The sequence below is a fragment of the Mycteria americana genome, chromosome 9 (assembly GCF_035582795.1).
Source record: "Mycteria americana isolate JAX WOST 10 ecotype Jacksonville Zoo and Gardens chromosome 9, USCA_MyAme_1.0, whole genome shotgun sequence".
NCBI lineage: Eukaryota > Metazoa > Chordata > Aves > Ciconiiformes > Ciconiidae > Mycteria > Mycteria americana.
This window is the reverse complement of record NC_134373.1, coordinates 4,587,366-4,605,957: the sequence shown is the minus strand read 5'-3', so window position 1 is coordinate 4,605,957 and position 18,592 is coordinate 4,587,366. Positions and strand designations below refer to the sequence as shown.

At 42.4% G+C, this 18,592-nt stretch overlaps 1 protein-coding gene across 10 annotated transcripts in view; it reads right to left on the bottom strand.

The window, feature by feature from the left end:
* Positions 1-18,592, bottom strand: part of IKZF2 (IKAROS family zinc finger 2) — a 121,406-nt gene that overhangs the window by 99,200 nt on the left and 3,614 nt on the right. For 5 of the 10 annotated variants that reach the window (XM_075511701.1, XM_075511704.1, XM_075511695.1 and 2 more), the window contains one exon: positions 18,156-18,263. In XM_075511701.1, coding sequence (XP_075367816.1) covers positions 18,156-18,263 — 108 coding nt within the window. The remainder of the gene's footprint in view (positions 1-18,155; positions 18,264-18,592) is intronic. The other 5 variants (XM_075511705.1, XM_075511702.1, XM_075511699.1 and 2 more) reach the window with 1 other exon arrangement.

The following is an 18,592-nucleotide window of genomic DNA, read 5'->3' as shown; positions in this document are numbered from 1 at the left end:
AATCAAAAGCAAAACTCACACTTTACATTTGCCAGACCTCCGGACATAACCTGAGATTCTCAAACGTCAAAAGGAAAGATGCAATGAACGCTCTGGTCTTGCTCTCCCTCTCAAAGCTGAAAAGGCTGGTGAGCATCCATGCACTAGATGACAATGTTCTCAGAAGAGTAAAAGCCAGGTACTGACTTACCACATCCATCCCAAGCCCAGCATGCCTTTTATTGGGGCAGATGAGAAAACAGGGAGTGAAGTTAGACCTGGACAACAAGTATCACAGATGTAAGATACAAGTCTACCATGAAAGAATGCCCCATTTTTCAATCAACAGCAGAGCTGGCTAAAAGTAATAGTAACTTACACTCAAACAGAAAATGGAGGTATTTTTCATTAAAACTGATTTTTCAACAAGCTCTAACAAAAAGGAAGTAGAGGACAAATGAAAATAAAATACACAGAAATGTAAAAAAGTAATAAAGTACACCATGTTTTGTGGCTCTTACTGCAGTAATAGCATCTCCCTGCCCGTTCACAACTTTCTTTGCAAGACCAAAACCAGACAGGCCCAGCACCTCACTCCATATAATTTAGCCTTCCACCGAGAAACATAAATAATACTCTCAGTCTCCCTCATACAGTCTACTATTTATCAGCTACAAACACCTTTACTCTGAGATAAAGTAGGTTTCCAGCTCTCTAGATCAGGGTATAACTTATAGCAGCATTTCGAAAACATGTTTGCCCAACTGGGGAGAATTCAGAGCAAAAAGAGAAGTCCTGCAGGACGCGCTGGCCTCCGATAGTCAAACCTCCGTACTGTTACATGAAGAACCAAGACTGAATGAGGAGGAGTTTGGAAAAGGAAATGCACGCATACCACGACTTCGCACTTATACAACACTTCCTCTCCACAGTCCTCAACAGAAAAACAAGGCATGAATCTTCATCGTCCCCATCTACCAGGGATGAAACCGAGGCAGAGAAGAGGGGGAATTTCCCCGAGATCAGAAGGGTACTGGGGAGAAAGCAAAGTTCACACTAAAAAGTTTTACTGGTTCTCAGGATTATGTTAATATTACTACCCTTGGTTTTTCCAACAGAAGAGTCCTACCACATAATTGCTTCTCCAACACAGCAAAGAAGATTGAACTTGGAGTTCAGGGAAGCAGGAGGAGGGGGGCGGAGAAGGGGAGACAAGCAGAGTTTCAAATCTTTGGTGTGTATTTATAATGTTGTAGAGAAGCTGCATTTCAGGATGGAATGATTATTGATTTCTTAATGGATTACTGCTGCACAAATTTACACTCCCCCCCAAAAACATCAATCTTAGGATAATAATTATAAACCTATCACAGTGTATAGAGCATTCTGACTGAGTAGAAACTTATCGCTATCTGCCGGGAAATGGCCAGTTTTCTATTTCTCCCACTCCAACCACATTACAGCATGGCAAGGAGCTACTGAAAAATACATGCTATTATAAAACAAAGTTTGTAATAGCCACAGGACATACCTCTAGTCAACTTTCATTAAACGGACTCTTTTAAACTGCCGCCCTTAAGACAATGCTTGATCCATTAATGAACAAGTTAATTAGTTATTAGAATCCTTTTATGTTATTTTTATCATAGTAATGAAGCAGCCCCAGCATAGAGTGAGACTCCTTAATGGGCAACATACATTCACAAACCCACACACCCTCACTTTTTCTGCTTACCAGCCTACAGTCAAATGTTTCTGTAGCTAAGTAATTTTTTAGTGAAGGCACCCATAGAACAGCTTTGCTACAGGCAGCATCACTTTGCAAAAATGATTGAATTACCACAAGGACTCCCCTTGACTTCAAGGGAGTGTCAGACCAAGTCACTGGATACAGAACACTACGGAAATTTAAAAAAAAAAAAAAAAATTCTAAAACAAAAACCTCAATACCCCAAAGTTTGTGCAAGGTGCAGGAATGTGGAAGATTCAAGACTGGGTCTGTTTAGTGGTTCCCACCCATAACACCACCTACCTTCAGCTCGCTGTTTAACTAGAGACGTTATATGAGGTTATAGTCCAACCGCGAGCCATGAGCTAAAGGTGATGTGCAAAAGGGCTGGTTGTGAAGCCAGTGCCTCTCGGCTGCTGGCCCCCTCTCTCTGCAAGAGGTGACCACCCTTTGCACCGGGGCAGAGGCAGCAGAAAAGCCAATTCGCTGCCTCCTTGACCAACACAATTTTCAGATCTGTTAGCTGCAGGCATTAGCACAGTTCAGCGTACCTTTGCCTCTGCAGAAACATCAGCACCAGGAGCTCCCACCCCTGCTCAGACACCACCCTCTCACTGTGTGAGACCATGCAGCAAACTGGATCAGTGAATCGATCCAAGCTAAAAATACCCCATTTCGTTGTTTTGTCTCTCTTTTTTAGAAAAACCGCTGGCATTGCCACAGAGAACAAGGCACGTTGAACTCCGCTTCAAATGCTTGCCTTCGGAATAGTCATCTCTGCTAGAAGGGCATGTGGGGCACTTGCCAGTCATAACATCTTTAAACAGTCCTAACTAATGACAGCCCACACATCCGGTGCCATTAACACACATGCAGGTCAAAACCTGGCACACAACAGATTTTCGAGCTCCTGCAGCGCTGTTCGACTGCAGCTTGCTCCAGAGCAGAGTTGCAGTTACACCCTGCTCAACACCCATCCCACCGTACCCAGTGCTGAGTCTTGCTGTAAGCAGCAGGCAATCGAACAGCTCGTAGAAGCCAAGTGCTAGAATTTAAATGCAAAGACGAGGTACAACTTGATTGTAATCTGGCTGTTCCCTTCCATATCTAAAACAATTTCATATACAAATGCAGCCAGTTGATGTTGCCCCAGACTAAGCTTGTCACTACCTACAACTTGCCCCCATGATAGGGGTCTCCTCCAAAAGTGTGTGGAACTATACGGAGAATCTCCCACAAAGTGCAGTGGGCTTTGGATCAGGTCCTAAATTAGTCCTGAGGAAGCTCTCCAGCTACACAGCACAGGATCAGCACCTTAACTCTCATTTCTCTAAGAGGCTACAATTCAGTTAGTACAGCAACTTCTCCCCTTTCTCACAACCTATCGTTCCTCCCCTAGCCCAGGAATTGCACATAGCTTCTGTAGGATAGCAAGAGTATCTCCAAAAAACCCTCATCTAGTCAGAAGGTGGTTAACAAAAAAAAGAAAACAGCCAAAGAAAGCAGCGTTCTCCAAGGTACACAGGCCACATAAAATAAAAGCAAAGGGCCCAAAGCGCAACACTTGCCATCAGCTTCAATTAGCAGCAAAGTGGGGTTTGGGAAAACAAGGGCCTCTTCAGAGCTGCTATAGGGCAAAGATGAAATCCCAGAATTAAAAACAAAATCCCCACATGCACATTAATATTCAGAGGCAATTACCTTTCAGCTTAAAGTCAGCCAACATGCATCTTACTACAGCAGCTCTTAAAGCAATCTTGTTTACAATTGGAAATGGATTACATTATCTCAGCTCCACCTATCCACATAATGCAGAGCAAACTGTCAAACATAAAATTACAAAATGGTTATTGTAAGGTATCCCCTTCAGCGTAAGAATTAATTTGACCTATTTTATTACTAAATTATTACTCCCACACAAATTTTCTATCATAGATATCTATCAGCGCTGACATTTATATTCCAGCGAGGCACTCTCAGATGCATATTTTCTTCTTCTCCATCTCAAAGGTGTATTGAGTAGATTTGATGTAAACAGCCTCCTGCCAAGCTAGTTAAAATCTTTAAACTTTATACATACAATTAGATTGTGACAATAACCGTTTGCTTTTAAAAAAAGGGAAAGAGAGAGATCTACACAGTTTCAGATTCTGAAACAAAATGCTTCACAAGTTAAAGAAATGATTAATCTAAATTTAAGGAGGACCTACAGATATTTTTACTACGGCTCTGGCAGGTTGTTCTGATTGTCACCAAGAGACATGATTTGACACAATGGCCCTGATTAAGAATGTGCTTAAGTCCTATTAAAGCCAATGGAAGTTAATCATCTGTTTAAGAGCTTTGCTAAATCAGGACCAGAACAGGAGACATTTCCAAAAAATCTGGGCCTAAATTGAACACACACTAATTAGCTGCACACACCAATTACATGATTATGGATGAAACGCAGTTGTTTAGCATTTACAACAGCACGCTTTGTGTGGAATCATTTAGAAATAAGGTCTAATTATCATTCTGTAACAGGTCCCACAATGCATTATAACCCACATATACCATGTTAATTTTAGTTGAAGGAATAGCTTAAAAAGACAAAAAAAGAAAAAAATCCTTCCAGTAATATTTGTCCAAATTCTCAAGTGGATCAAGATCTGACCCTTTTGGAACTTCACTGTGTTCACAGTGAGAACATCTGAGCACTCCAGCTCAGCTCTCTCTTCTTATTGCTACATTTTGCTTACAGAAAATACTCGCTCTTGCATTTCAAAATGTAAGGTTTGTACTCTATGCCTCCTAACGACTTAAGCCCTGCACTTAGGAACAAACAAATTGGCACAGATTTGCATATCCAGGATTACAGATATCAGCAAATTATTTCTACCAAATTATTGTGCCTACAAACCAGGAGTTGCTAAAAGTATAATTGTGAATTATCTCAACCATTTGAACTCTTTGACATTAGCCAGGATTGCCACGTCTCACTTTTAGGTCTCTTAGCCCAATATTTACCATTTTTTCTTAGCAAGCAAGATTTTCAGATAAGTGAATACAAGAGTCTCCACTTTCATTAAGAAAATACAGCATTCCCAAGCCCAGAGATGGCTGAAAAAGCCATGCTTCAGTGCAAAACCCAGCTCAGAAACAAGAAGGTGCATCGAGAATTACATTTATTAAACAAACACACACACACACAAAATCTCATGGCATGTAAGGCAATCTTGCGATTTCAAACTTGACTCATGATTGTGAAAGTTTTGGAGTTGGCATGCCAACTTGGTGAGCCATCTGCTCACCAACAACTTATAAACGAGACTGCTGCCAAAGCCACCCGATTACTCAGTTCTAATATTAGTGATGTAACTAAAACATGCTCGTAGGGTTTTTCTCCCCATGAACCAGGAAGCACAAGAAAAAAAAAAAAAACTCGCAGAGGAAAAGTTAAAAATAAAATAGGTGAAATGTATTTATGCTCAATATTCCCTTCAAGTCTGATTAGTAGGAACATTCAAGATTAATTCAATGCTTCAGTTCTGCAATTCCCTCTAAACCAAGTCAGAAGGAAAAAAAAAAAAAAAAAATCAGTAGAGTGATTACAAATGATGAGAAAAGGTGAATCATATATTCTGTATCCAATGCCCATTTCTTTGTTAATGATTCAAACGGTAGTTTGTTAAAATAAAACACGCTATGCTAAAAAAACCCAACACCTCGTAATAGCATTTACTGTATTTTGACAACAGATAAAAAAAAAAAGAAACAAGAAATTGCGCATACAGGCTAGCAGGTACAACTGCTGATTTTACTAGCGATGCTAATTTTACCATTAGAACCAGGCAATTTGGGATAAAAACACTACCCTATTTCAACAATTCCTTTCTTATTAAAATTCCAGATTACATATAGCAGTGAAAAACTGCTGGAAGTTAATCTACAGTAAATAATCCTTAGGGCAAAAGATACTGTAATGAAACTGCATGGAAAATTACTCACTCAATCATTTTTAAAACGTTGAGTCACAATTCAGTTTTGTTGGCCTGAAACTCCAGATCTATCTCCATGGTAAGTCAGAGCAAATCCCAAAGCACAGCCGGTATTCCCAGAGCTCAGACATGCGGATGCGCTGCCACAGTAGTAAATCCAGGAGCGTGCGATGTCTTACACCAGCACTTTCATGTAGTACCTTCTTCCCATTGAAGTAAAAAACCAGTTTAACCACTGGCTTCAATGCGAGCAGAATTAGGACACTTCTGAGTGCTCTATAGGGGACACTAATAAGACTGAAAACACAGGCAATCCTGGTGGTATTAATTAAGAGGACAATGACAGCGATAAGCATCCCGCTTCATTTCAGAACACCTTGCTCTATCACTGCCAAAAGGAGTAGCTTTTAAATCTGCATTTTGAAATTAAATGCATCATCATTACACAATTACCGTTCTAATTAGCCTCCTCAACAACAGATTGGCTTTATTTACGATTAATTTTGGTTAATGAGTTAGTTGTAGTTTTATCTGACAGATAATGGGAGAGAATTAATAATTGCTTAATCCACACAAAATTTTGTTGTTCCCATAGTGCACAAAATTTTGACAAATGTTTCTGAATCCTAGCCAACAACCACCAGCACATTTTCACTATCTGAAAGCAGCCAAAGCTCAGCAAATGTTACCATATTACATTATAGTAGATTAAACTGTTTATATATATAATTAGAATTATTATTACCAACTACAGGCGTAATTATAAATTGAAATTTCGTCACCAACTCGTAAGGAAGCTTTCCCCCTTCCAAAACACCTGGCCAGAGCAATTAATTCAGGTCATCTCCTTGATGGTCTACCAAGACCTATTCTATTTACAGTCACACAAGAAAATGAGGCGGAGACACAAGTTGGAGAAGAAATTGTCTTGTCCACACGTCAGGCATCCCGTATATCTCATACCTTTGTCCGTACCCCTTCCAACGAACACTAGCCTGCCTCTGAGGCCAGTTTAAAGTCACAGTCCTAGTTTTTTAACTAGGCATTGATTTTAGATGGTTTTAAACCATCGTCTTCAGTCGCCACATTGCCACCTTCTCTCAAAAACACTTTCCCCTTCCCAAACGCAGGGCTGGTTTTGCCTGCACCCAGACCTGAGTACTGACCTCACAACAGGAGACACGTCAGAAATTCCTCAAAGGGACTCTCACACACCACTAGTTTCATAAGGGTGTTTGGATGCCACGGCAAAGGCGAGGAAAACATGACAGGCTGGGGCACTGCACGACATTCACGTGTTTCAGAAAACAGAATGGATGATAGCAATCAGCATAAGGAAAGCAGAACCGATACCTTAGCACAACTCTCTTCTAGCACCGTAGTGTGTTGCTGGGGTGCCGTCTAACAGATGCAACATAAAACTTAAGGATCTCCCCGTATACAGTCACTAAGGAACCTTGGATAATTATACTGCAATTATCACTCACATTTCTACAATGAGAACGCTATTTTTACTCTTTTCCTAAGGCACTGTACTCTGTTGTTCGAGGCTATTAAAAAAACAACCAGGGTTCCACTGCAGAAATGGCTGCAGTTGGGACACAGATAAAGCATCTTGACATGAAGATGAGCAAGTACTTTACAGAGCATCATTATAGATTATTTCCTGGAATGCACTGCAGTTTGCTTTGGTTTTGAATACATGTGATATATATTTACTATAGCAAAAATCTCACTACTATCGATTTTTCTATAAATATTTAATGGTTACCAGTCAGAAGCTAAATTTAAGTAACAATAGCACCAATGACATTAAGTAAACGAAGCACTTCAAAAGTGTGAGAAAAAAGCAAATACCTCTTTACAGCGTTTTAACGCAAGAGCAGTAAGACAGCAGCCTGAAACCATGTTACGTGCTGATAGCCTGAGTCATGTCTGGTCTCACAGTCCGACCAGAGAGGTGATTTTGCACAAACGTCTAACAAAAAGTAGGTTCTGCGAGCAGCAGACTTAGCAGAGACTGGCTTCCAACAACTTTTTCCCATGCATTTGACATTTGAAAAGGGTGGCGCTTAATAGCTTTTCCTTCAGCAGAGGCACAATTCACATACCTCTCCTCTTTCCGGCTTCCTAATTTCATGAGACTTGCATGATTCTAATATTTTTCAAGCTTGTACACCTCTATCATATGAGACCGAAACTCTCTGTAAGTGCCTTCAGTTTGTATTTACACACATCGCACATGTACAGACTTGTCAGAAGCCAGGGCTGGACACATTTTCATATTTTTTTCTCCAGCTGCCAACCTTCCCTACTTGGTATTAACTAATTTGGGGGCAGCTGACTGGTGACAACATTTATACTCTGAGAACACTCTGGGATTCACATACGAGTGCATGGGATTTTGGAGAAATAAAGAAATTGTGCAACTGACAGGATACAAATTTAAGAGAACGCAAGAATAAACTCACAGAGCTCTCGCAGTCTGCTAACGTCATATACTACTTGACCCTTAAATACACAACTGGCACATCATTCTTCTGAACTCAAGAGCTACCTATAATTTGACATTTTGAAGTCACATACACAAATGATGAACCTGACTGCCTCCCACCTATAGGAGCTGAATTCATACTAATTTCTCTAAATTTTCTCCACCTCTTCAGCCTATAATTTTATTCACCCATTTGTATCTCTTCAGTTGGCATCCTTTGTGAAGATCTTAAAGATTTATTGTTGAAAAAGCATGATATAATGAGGAGATATTATTACATTACACTCTAGAAGAACAGATTATCCAAAGGATAATACCTAACAGTGATGGAGAGGGAGGCCTGCGTATTTAAGCTAGAGGGAAAATTTCAAACAGGGACTTTCAAGTAAAGCTGATACCCCAGATTGTTCCACACAGCTGCATGGAGATGCATTAAACTCACCCAGGAACCACCTGTGCTGGTAACAAGGTCGAAACAACTGGTAAAGTTGACCCAATTTGGGGAGATTAAAATGTAAATCTATTAAACACATCTATGTCTAGGACATGCCTACATCTGAAAGGTGATGAGGATTAAGGCACTGACTGAATTTAAGGCACAATGGTGTATTCTAAAATATTTCTGTACTCAGGCAAACTCTGCACATGTGCCCAATCAAAATCCAGAGATGCAGGGAGAGAGGGCCCTCACCATGATACTACACGTGCAATACAAAGGCCGTACCTAGGAAGAGACAATTAAAAGCAGTATGCAACACTGCTAATTAACAAGATTTGTTCCCCTTCAGGGGCCATTATCTGGACAAGGCAAAACACACACTGCAGGATACCAATTTCTCAAGAAATAAGATTAAAAACCACCAAAACCAAACCCCGTTTTCTTCTTTTGCCTGAGCCTTCTCCCCTTATCACAGACCTGGCTGCTAACCAGAACAAGGTTTTCAATCTGCTGCGACTCTTTCCTGGAAACCATTAAACCATCCATGACTTAAAGAGAATAGCTACTCTTCCCCAAATGAATAGACCTCATACCTCTTCTGTGTAAAATGACTTGCTGTTTTCATACAGAAAGAGGCAACTTCTTTCATTTTCAAAAGAAGGGAATTCACACCATCCTGTTTGCTGCTCTTTGGACAGAAGCGGGTGTTTAATTCACGCTGCTGGAGTTTAAAGGATGCACAAATACAGTTACCAAAAAGTCTCTGTGTTTTACGGCTAGACCATTACCTAAGAGAGCACATTTGCTTGCAGAGGGAATCATAAAATGTCCGAAGACTGAGCTGGGGACTAGGAAAGAGTAAGCGCGAATTCTCATATGACTGCACACACACACACACATTCCCAAATCAAAGAGTAATTATGAGAAAAATTAACGTGGACTTGGGCATATCACAGGCTTCTCCAGCCAGCTTTCTGTGCCACTCACCAACATAACTTTCATGGACTGAGGGAACACATGTTCCTTGAGAAAAAAAGAGGACAACATCACTTTCTTCTGATGGTATTAAGGGTTTTTGGAGGCTGAGGGGAATGCAAGGGAAACATGACTAATAAGGAGCCAAGAAGACTCCAGTGTACTGTTGAAGGTCACAGCATAGGTATCTTTAGGATAACACTTGTTCTGTTCAAGTAGAGGAACAAAGGGGATAAACAAGAAAATATCCCTCACCAGAAACTCAAGCTTTGTCATGTATGTGGTTTAACTGCAAATGGAGCACCTCTATTGCAAGCCCTGCCCAGATATTCCGTTAGTCGGAGATGAAACACAGACTGTCTTACCTCCTCACATAAGAGGAAACTTCATGAGAAAAAAGGTGATAGACAGGACAGGCACACAAGGTGAATAGATTTTCTGTGCTTCAGTATGTCCTACCTTCTTTGGAAACTGCTTCAGACTTCCACCCCCCCAGGACAAAGGACCTGACACCGGCAGCACCAAGATGTGGCTGGGTCTTCTATCCCCACCGCATGAAGCTTCAGGGTGGACAGTAGAGCTGAATCCTCAAAAGGCCTTCTCCAGCCCAGTGACAGGGAAAGGACTTTAATATTCCCACTAGTCTTTTCCTTTCTCTCTCCCCTACTGCAGTGACTACACCTGTGCCCAGAACAGCCTCACAGGTGGTACCAATACCTCAGCAGAAAGAGGGGGTGGAAAAACAAACAGTCTGTGCAGCTTCTCCAGGTAACATGAAGCCATGCTGGGGAGAGTGGAGGTAGGTCTGGGGTGAAGCGGATTCCTTGGCCCACGCCTTGCGTAAAACCCACAGCCTGCTAAGAGAAGGGACCCCTACCTGTTTAGGGAGATGATGCACTTAAACTCCACTCTCCTTTTCATTCACCACTGGCTGGTCGATGCAGATATTCATCCCCTCCACACCGGGGCTGGGAGGGCAGTTTGGTCCTAGGGCTGACCTCCAACCACCTACAGCTGTTCCCCCCATTCCTGAGGGGACACAGGCATCGACAGGCAATCTCGGCTTCACCAGAGAGGAGACCACGAGCCCTATGACCTCTCTGGACAGGCCGAACACAGAGCAGCCACAAGCTAAAAGAGCGGGTACAACGCACAGGGAGCCCAGCACCTCTGTGGTGCTATGCCTTGGCCACGCAGCGTTAAAGAAATAAACACCAAAACTGGAAAGCAGGGTCAAAAATAAGAGGTGTGGAGAAAGCAAAAGTCAGTTAAAAAAACCCCAAGCAAATAGGAGGCTGTAATTCACAGAAGTTTAAATGACCTATGAGCACAGAAATGAGGGGGATGAATCAACCCCATGCTTTTCCAGGAACAGTGCCTGCTGTTTTATGGTTCACCCCAATGTACCACCTGTAACGCCACTTGCGGGTGACCCTGCCAGCCAGGGCTATGCTCACAGCAGGAGCTTCTGCCAGCATCGCTCCTCCTGTGAGGGATTACAGCTCTTCAAAGCCACAGGCTGACACGATGGTGCCAGCAGAAGCCGGTAATGTAGACCTGGCTCCGGATCAAGGGCACGTTTTGCTGGGCAGTTTGGGGTTTGTCCATGCACAGACCTGGTAATGCTTAGCTGTATGGGAAGAGTTAAAATGCTGTGGTTGTTCTAAAGTAATCACACCAGAACAGGGTGCTTTAGGACTACTGCAATTATTCCTGTGCGGGACAGGAAATAAGCTATGCCAGTATTAAGGTACTTCTGAACACGTCTCATTACGAGGCTGCAAAAATTAAATGCAAAACAACCCGTAAGCAAAGCAGCTATCACAATAAAATTCCTACTTTTGACAAGGCCTAACATGTGCCACCTAAACCTCCATCTTGAATGATCTACAGCCTCTGTGATTCAGAAAAAAGGCAAGGGGGGAAAAAAAGTGGCACAGAAACACGAAGGGGCTCCCCTCCGATGACAAGAGTCAGGAGAAAGACCAGGCCTCTGGTCACCTAGCCCAGAGCCATACCTGTCAGACCTCATTGCTTCTCGGCGACAATTGCAGCTCTGCTTCCTTCCATTGGGATGCAGCAGTCAGCCGCCCGGACTCCAAACAAGCCTTCACCGCTCTAGGCAAGGGACAACACGCCGTGGCACAGGCTCCACGCCCGGGCTGGCAACAGGTCTTGTTACTACAGAGAGCAGTGGCACAGCCTTCTCTTAAGTTTTCTACAGAGCTGCTTCAAGGTGGATCCCCCAAGGAGTTTCATTCACTGGGATTACTGAGGAAAAAGCAGAAGAGGGCTATGCCTTTTTCCTCCTGGCTAGAATAGCGTGGCTCCTCCAAAGTGCCCTTGTGGCACTGGAAGGAGGAGCACCGCTCACCCTCAGTAATGCACAAAGATGACACAGGTAGCTCCATTTTCACCTGTAAAACCTAGTCCTGCAAACTGCCATTTAGCCGGAGGACTAGACAGAGCCAGTGGCCCACAGGAATGGGAAACAAACCCCTTGATCCAATTTCCTAGTGTTATCCCACATGGCCCTTACATCACCAGGAGAAAATACTCATCGATTTCAACAGGAGTGGCACCTTCCCCCAGATTCAGGGACGGGAAAGACAGAGCGCTTTCTAACAGGTATCTCATTGTCCAGCTGCTATCAAAGTGCCACAGCTCAAGGAAGATGAGGATTGCTCTTTTCATTGGCATGTCTGAAAAGGAACTGAAATTCCAGAAGCAAACATTGAAAACTTGCTGACTACAAAGCTACTGAGAGCACCGAGTGTTGTAACAGGGTGTGTACCAACAAAAGTTAACCGAACCTGACAGTCCGAGAGAATAACAGAAGCTCCCCAAGAAAGGTGTGGGCTGCAACAAAGCCCTGGCAGATGACCTCCCAAGAGACTTCCATCAGAATGAATAAAACCCTATTTAAGGAGATTAACTGATCATTTCGCTCCACCCTCGTTATAACACTCACCGAGAAAGAGGAATGTTTTTGCAGCCGGTATCTGATTCCATAGGGAATGCCAGAGAGACCGTGACAGAAGATAGGAAAAACACACAGGGGAACCCTCCACCATTGGAGTGTGAACTACAGACAGTAGTTACTTAAACACCTGATAGTTTCAGTGGCTACTCAGTTTTCATCTACGCACAGAGTTTGTATCAGAGGAACTATTTCATGATTTTAACCATACCAGTGTGAAAAATCTAAGCTGACGTGTATGAAGGTACAACAATCCAAGGTGCATCCCAGCAGGTATTTCATTTCCAGGTAACTTTTTTTAAAAAAAAAAAAAAAAAAAAAAAAAGAAACAAGCAGTGTAACACTACTCTGCAGAGCTTTGGTTTCATACCTGTGGACAAAATCTTAGATTTCTGTTCAAGCCTGATCGTCACCTCTTTTTTTTCTTGTTTTATTTTTCCTCCTTAAAATTCAAGAAAGCTAAACCCACTGGCTAAAACTTTCATGACTATTATTCCCCTGGCAATTCTCAGGGAGTCTGAGGTTAAAAGACTGAAGCAAAGTCATTGCTTCCGTAGTGTCGAAGTAGCTCACTTCTACCAGTTCCCTGCCACACTTTATTGAGCTCATCCCTTATGTTTAAGCTCATCTTGGCATACTACATCTTCACCACCCTTCAACCTGTAAAACCACAGGTACGTCTGTATCGGGCAGCATCGTGAAATTCCACAGCTGAGCTCTCTAAACATCAGACTGTCAAGGTAGGAAAGTCAGACACAAAGGACTGAAGGACATCTCAAGTGACTGTCGAAAGTCCACTGCCCTGCACTGAGGCAGGATCAAAGATACCCAGACCAATAGACATTGCCTGTGCTACTCCTTAAAGGCCACTGAGGAAAGAGATTCCTCAGCATCTCCAGGTTATCCCGTCCAAGTTTTTAGCACCATATGCAGAGTTTCACACTTCCCAAGATATTTGGAAGAACTGGAGACCTGAATCCCCACTTCAGAGCGCAGCAGTTTGGCTGCCAGAATTCCTCATGCCCCAGCGCACATGTCAGGGGAGTGACTGCCTCAAAGCACCAATTCAGTTCCCCCCCTGCAGCCCAGCCCAGACAGCTTCAACCACCCTCCCTAAAGAAAAGCCTCCCGCAGAGGCTCAGCCTCCGTCACCTCATCCTACTGAAAAAACACATACTGAGCCAAAAAGAATCCCAGTGCAAGGTTCAGCCTCACGTGCCTGGGCTGTAGACCCTGGCGATGGCAAGGCTTGTTTGCCACATAGTTGAGGCATGAAGCATCCTCTAATTTTAAGCATTTTCATTCCAAAAGGCAGGCTCCACGGTTACATTTCTTTATCCATACAGATGTGGTGCTGAGACAGCTGTGGTACATGAAACTTTCTGCCCGGGGCAACACAACTGGGACAAAACAGGGCTTCTATGACAATTAGAGCTGAAAAACGAAAGTAATCAAGAAAGATTTGGGGCTTTGAATTTACAAAAAAAAGAGCGCAACTGATAGTCCACCCCAGTCTACCCCAATCACTGGGAATACAGTATTGGCTACATTATAATAAGACCCTGCCCAAGTTGTCTTTAAATACTGCTGCTGAAATCACTCACACTGAATACTGTTGTCCCAATAGCTATCTTGTCAGACAGCACGATCATTCCCCACCATCGAGAAAATGCAATCGCCTCATCATTTTCAGCGACAGAGTCAGCTGACAATGCTTATTTTCTTAATAAATTATTTCTCATAATTTAGTAACACTTTAAGCTACTATAAACACATCTTGAAAGCATACCACAATTTTAATCAGTTTCAAACATCAGATGTTGGGTTTGATATTTACGATTGTTCTGACTCTGTTTCATTTAATGGCTCCTTTTGTCTATGAAAGCAAAGATAAGAAAGTTACCTAGGACACCCACTGTAAAGCCTCTAATTTAAGAGGAAATTTCCTCCGTCACTGACTGTTGGATGCTAATGGCTGCTGTTACTATTTTCCATATGATACCGGGCAAGTGGTCTTACAGAAGTACCCTTCATCCTATACAAAGTGGTCATCGAGTCAACTAACCGAACAACTGTAGTTTCTAAAGGGGGCCGCCTTCTAAGTCCATTTTAACCTGCAGGGAAAAAGAAGTAATATATCTCTCAAATAACTATAGTAAGAACTCAACATGGTATTATGAGGAGGTGACTGGGAATTATTTATTTTTAAAGCCTCTTTTATAAGGATTCCCCATCAGCCTTCAATTAGCATGCCAGTTCCTATTCTGAGGTTCCTGGTCACTTACAGCCCCGTTCAGCATCCACCGAAGGCAACGAGACAGGCTCCCTTGAACTCGGTGGGGTCTAGAGGAGGGCTTAGGGCCTTGCAGGGAACTCTGCAGTACCAACACAAAGTTAACTGAGCAGGCCTTTGATGCCCAGCTCTGCGTGTCAGCCCTTGGAAGAGTTTTCCTACGGAAGATCAGAAGAAAATCTGGACTTCCAGATTTGGGGCTATGTAAACTTATCATCTGTACTCAGCAGGTATAGCACTAATTTGTCTTTTGCTGTAGAGGAAAGTGAGATTATCTATCAACCTATTCAGTTTGACTATTTACACATATTTTAAATCTTTGCTTACATAAAACTACAATAAAGTATTTTAGAACAGAGCATCTGCCAACATACATACAGTATTCTGCTAAAGGCAGATATATACCGTAAGGTATATGTAAGATCATTAGTTAGCTATGACAGGCGATTTACTGTGATTTATCTTTCAGGATCATCTCATTCACAAGGAAAATTGAGTGTCAGCCCCATCCATAACCTATACATACCGTCTAGATACTTGAAAATGGTAATAGGCTGAAGGATGCAGTAGACAACTCTCCAACACGAGCCAAAATATTTAACCTGAAACCTCTTGGAACAGGACCTGAAAACATCAGTAGCCCAGCCAGAACTCCTACTAACATGGATTGCCGGGGGCTAATGAACATAGAAAACTCTTTACCTAGCACATAATTTTACTGTTGCTGGGAGAGCACTGCTCAGTCGTTTCGGTACAGATCCAAGAAATTTGCTTCTTATGGTTTTGTCTCTGTTTGAGCCAGACACAAATTAAGGCTAAATTAAGAGCTGTGGTTCAAAACAATTCAATGGAACGCAAGAACAAAGGTCAAAACTTAGATCTCTGCCCTGCAGGTGCGCATCCTGAGCGCACAGCTAAACAGGGCCATCCACCTTCTGGGGATGACTGCCGACAAAATCGGGAGTGAAACGTTTGGGGTCTGATCCCACGTACCACTTTACGTACCACCTCCTCCATTAGCAAAGCCTACCCAGCCAGAATGATATGCCTTGGGCTTCGCTATAGCGGCAGGCCAACAGCAGATCAGTCTCCAGTGACTCCACTAGAAATTAAACCATACTGAAATACAACGCAGCCACTTCCTCCACTTACAACGAAGGGTGATGGATCGATCCAACAGGAGCTACCAAATTCATACAAAATATTTCAAACAGCTATTCCTTCTTGCTTTCCCACCTCTACTTCTCCTTACAAACGAAAACAAAAAAACCCACCCCCCCCTCCCCAGAGGTCACAGGCCCCTGGGTTACTGAACCTTTAAAAGGATTTCCTGTACCCCGCAAAACAAGTGAAAAGCTCTAAAGCACAGCCTGGTGATTTAGTCTACACATGCCAGATTCAAGATTTGGCCAAAAACCTTAAGTGAACCAACGTAACAGCTGCCACAAAAGCCGACAACCTCTAATCAATACCTTCCATGTTTAAGAAAGAACAAACCGCCTCTCTGCAAAACATTCTTATGTCTGCAAAGAGTAAATAAACGACAACAAATTTAAGAAGCTCGAGTTTTGCTGGGCTTAAGAACCCCAGGCAGAGCCCCTAATTTTTCAACAGCAGCACATGCTAAACACAGAGCAGCAGTGATAAAAGCAGTTGAGATACCTGTGAGATACCACAAAACACATTGAAAAAAAATAAGATATTCACCAAGGCTGCAGATACATGTGTGTTGCAAGAACTAATGAAGCTTAAAAATCATTGAAAATGTTAACACAATGAGCACGAAAATATTGAATGTGTTAAAGTATTTTTGCATGACTTCATCCTAGATCTTTTTATTCCCTAATTTGACTCTGGTTTTTAGTCTAGATTATAAAGAAGATTTAAAACAGGGAGCTTTTTTTCCCTTCCAATGAAGGCTCCCCATTAATAAAAAGGAAACAAAGAAAATGAAGAAAGTGAGCAGTAAAACTTTTACAACATAATAAAATATATCAGAATCCCAGTGCAGCAGGATTGGAATTGTCTAAAGATGCTGAATTATGATCGGTTGTCATATAAAGTTCAGTCCAGAGTATTAGCAATCATATTCTCTCGCAACATGTATATAATTGGGAGATCTTCATAATAACCCTCAGTTTTAAAGGCTCATAAAAACTGCGTTTTACTCGTAATTTGCAGGAGGAAAGAAGAATTCTTAAAGGAAAGTAACATCTTTTTCTCAGTAAGAAAGACTTTGAAGGCAATACACTCTGTATTTTAAAGCAAGCAACCCTAAAAGCTCTCTTTTTCTTTCACAGTTTTCGGTGGAGTATTACACAAACAGTTTAAAAAGATAAATACGTATCTACAGGACACACACGAGAAAGAAAATTAGTATCACAGAGAGGAGCCCTCTGAAAGTATACTGGAAGCAAAGCACCTTACGTTATTTTTGAATACAAGTACAGAGGTACTTTAAGGTAAATATCTTGAAGTAACATTGTAACCAACAGTAAAACAAGCTATGGCACTCACACACATACACCCACAGGAAAGAAAGGATGTTGGTCATATGAAATGTGTGTAAACTACATTTATCCACCTCCAAAATATAGCATGAAAATAATTATAAAAATATCAGCACTTGACACTCTCAGTGGACTCCCAAATCTCTACATTTTCTCAATTTCTCCCCTGACACTCTAAAACAAAATCCTTTCGGTTTGTTAGAGAGTCGACTACTGAGTGCCATAAACTTCCAGTTATCCCAGCCACTTTTGGACTTGCCAAGGCAAAGCTGAGGTAATGAATAGGACGCTGAAGCTTCTATATGGAATAATAAAATACAACCTGTCATCAAACCCAGATATTTTGACTTTATACTTTTGCCAGAGTAAAGCCTTTTTGTAAATAAAATGTGTTTGTTTTCAAATAAAGCTACTTCAAGCTGTTTTGGGAAGCACAGTAAGTAATAATAACAACTATTTCCATTTGGATTTCAAAACCTGACGAAACAAAACCAGCGCATGTCAAGCCTAGTGTTTTCCTACCTGGAACAGGTAAGGACCAGCTCTCAAATGCCACCTTGGGATAGTTCAGACTAGTAATCCCGTTCATGTTTAGATGAGACACCAGCATGAACAAGAAAAAAAAGAAAAAAAAAAAAAATCTACCCTGTCCTTCTCTTCTTTTATTAGCAATGCCCACAGCAGTGGTTAAGACCCGGTAAGCAAGCCGAGGACCCGGAGGACCAGACTAACCCAAACCCGCTGCTAGAGAGAAACAGGTTTAAGAAGAGACTTACTGCTTGCCATGTGACTGGGGGAGGTATGCTGCCCATTGGGTGTGCTGGAGGTGAGGTCAATGGCCATCCCGGAGTGCTCCCTTTCGGGCGAAAGCTCATTGTCACCTGCTTTCACAAAACAAGTCCCCCGTCAGTTTCCATCCCCGTCTCCGGCAGAGCAACACAAGGATTAAAAAGCACGACTCGCTCGCTCCCTTCGCCCTTCCCTCCTTTACCGGCGGGGTCTTCCACAGCCTGTAAACGCTGGACTCTCAGTGGCCACAAGTAAACATCTGACTGACTGAACTGCAAAGCCCCCCCAGACCTACTGTCACCAGCCTTCTGTGCACACACCTGTGCCAAACCTTGCCCCAGCTGCTTTGTCTCAAGAGAAGTTAGGATTACTTTTCCATTTGCAGGCACCGAGAATTGGGGCTGGGCAGGAGAAGACTGAAGTA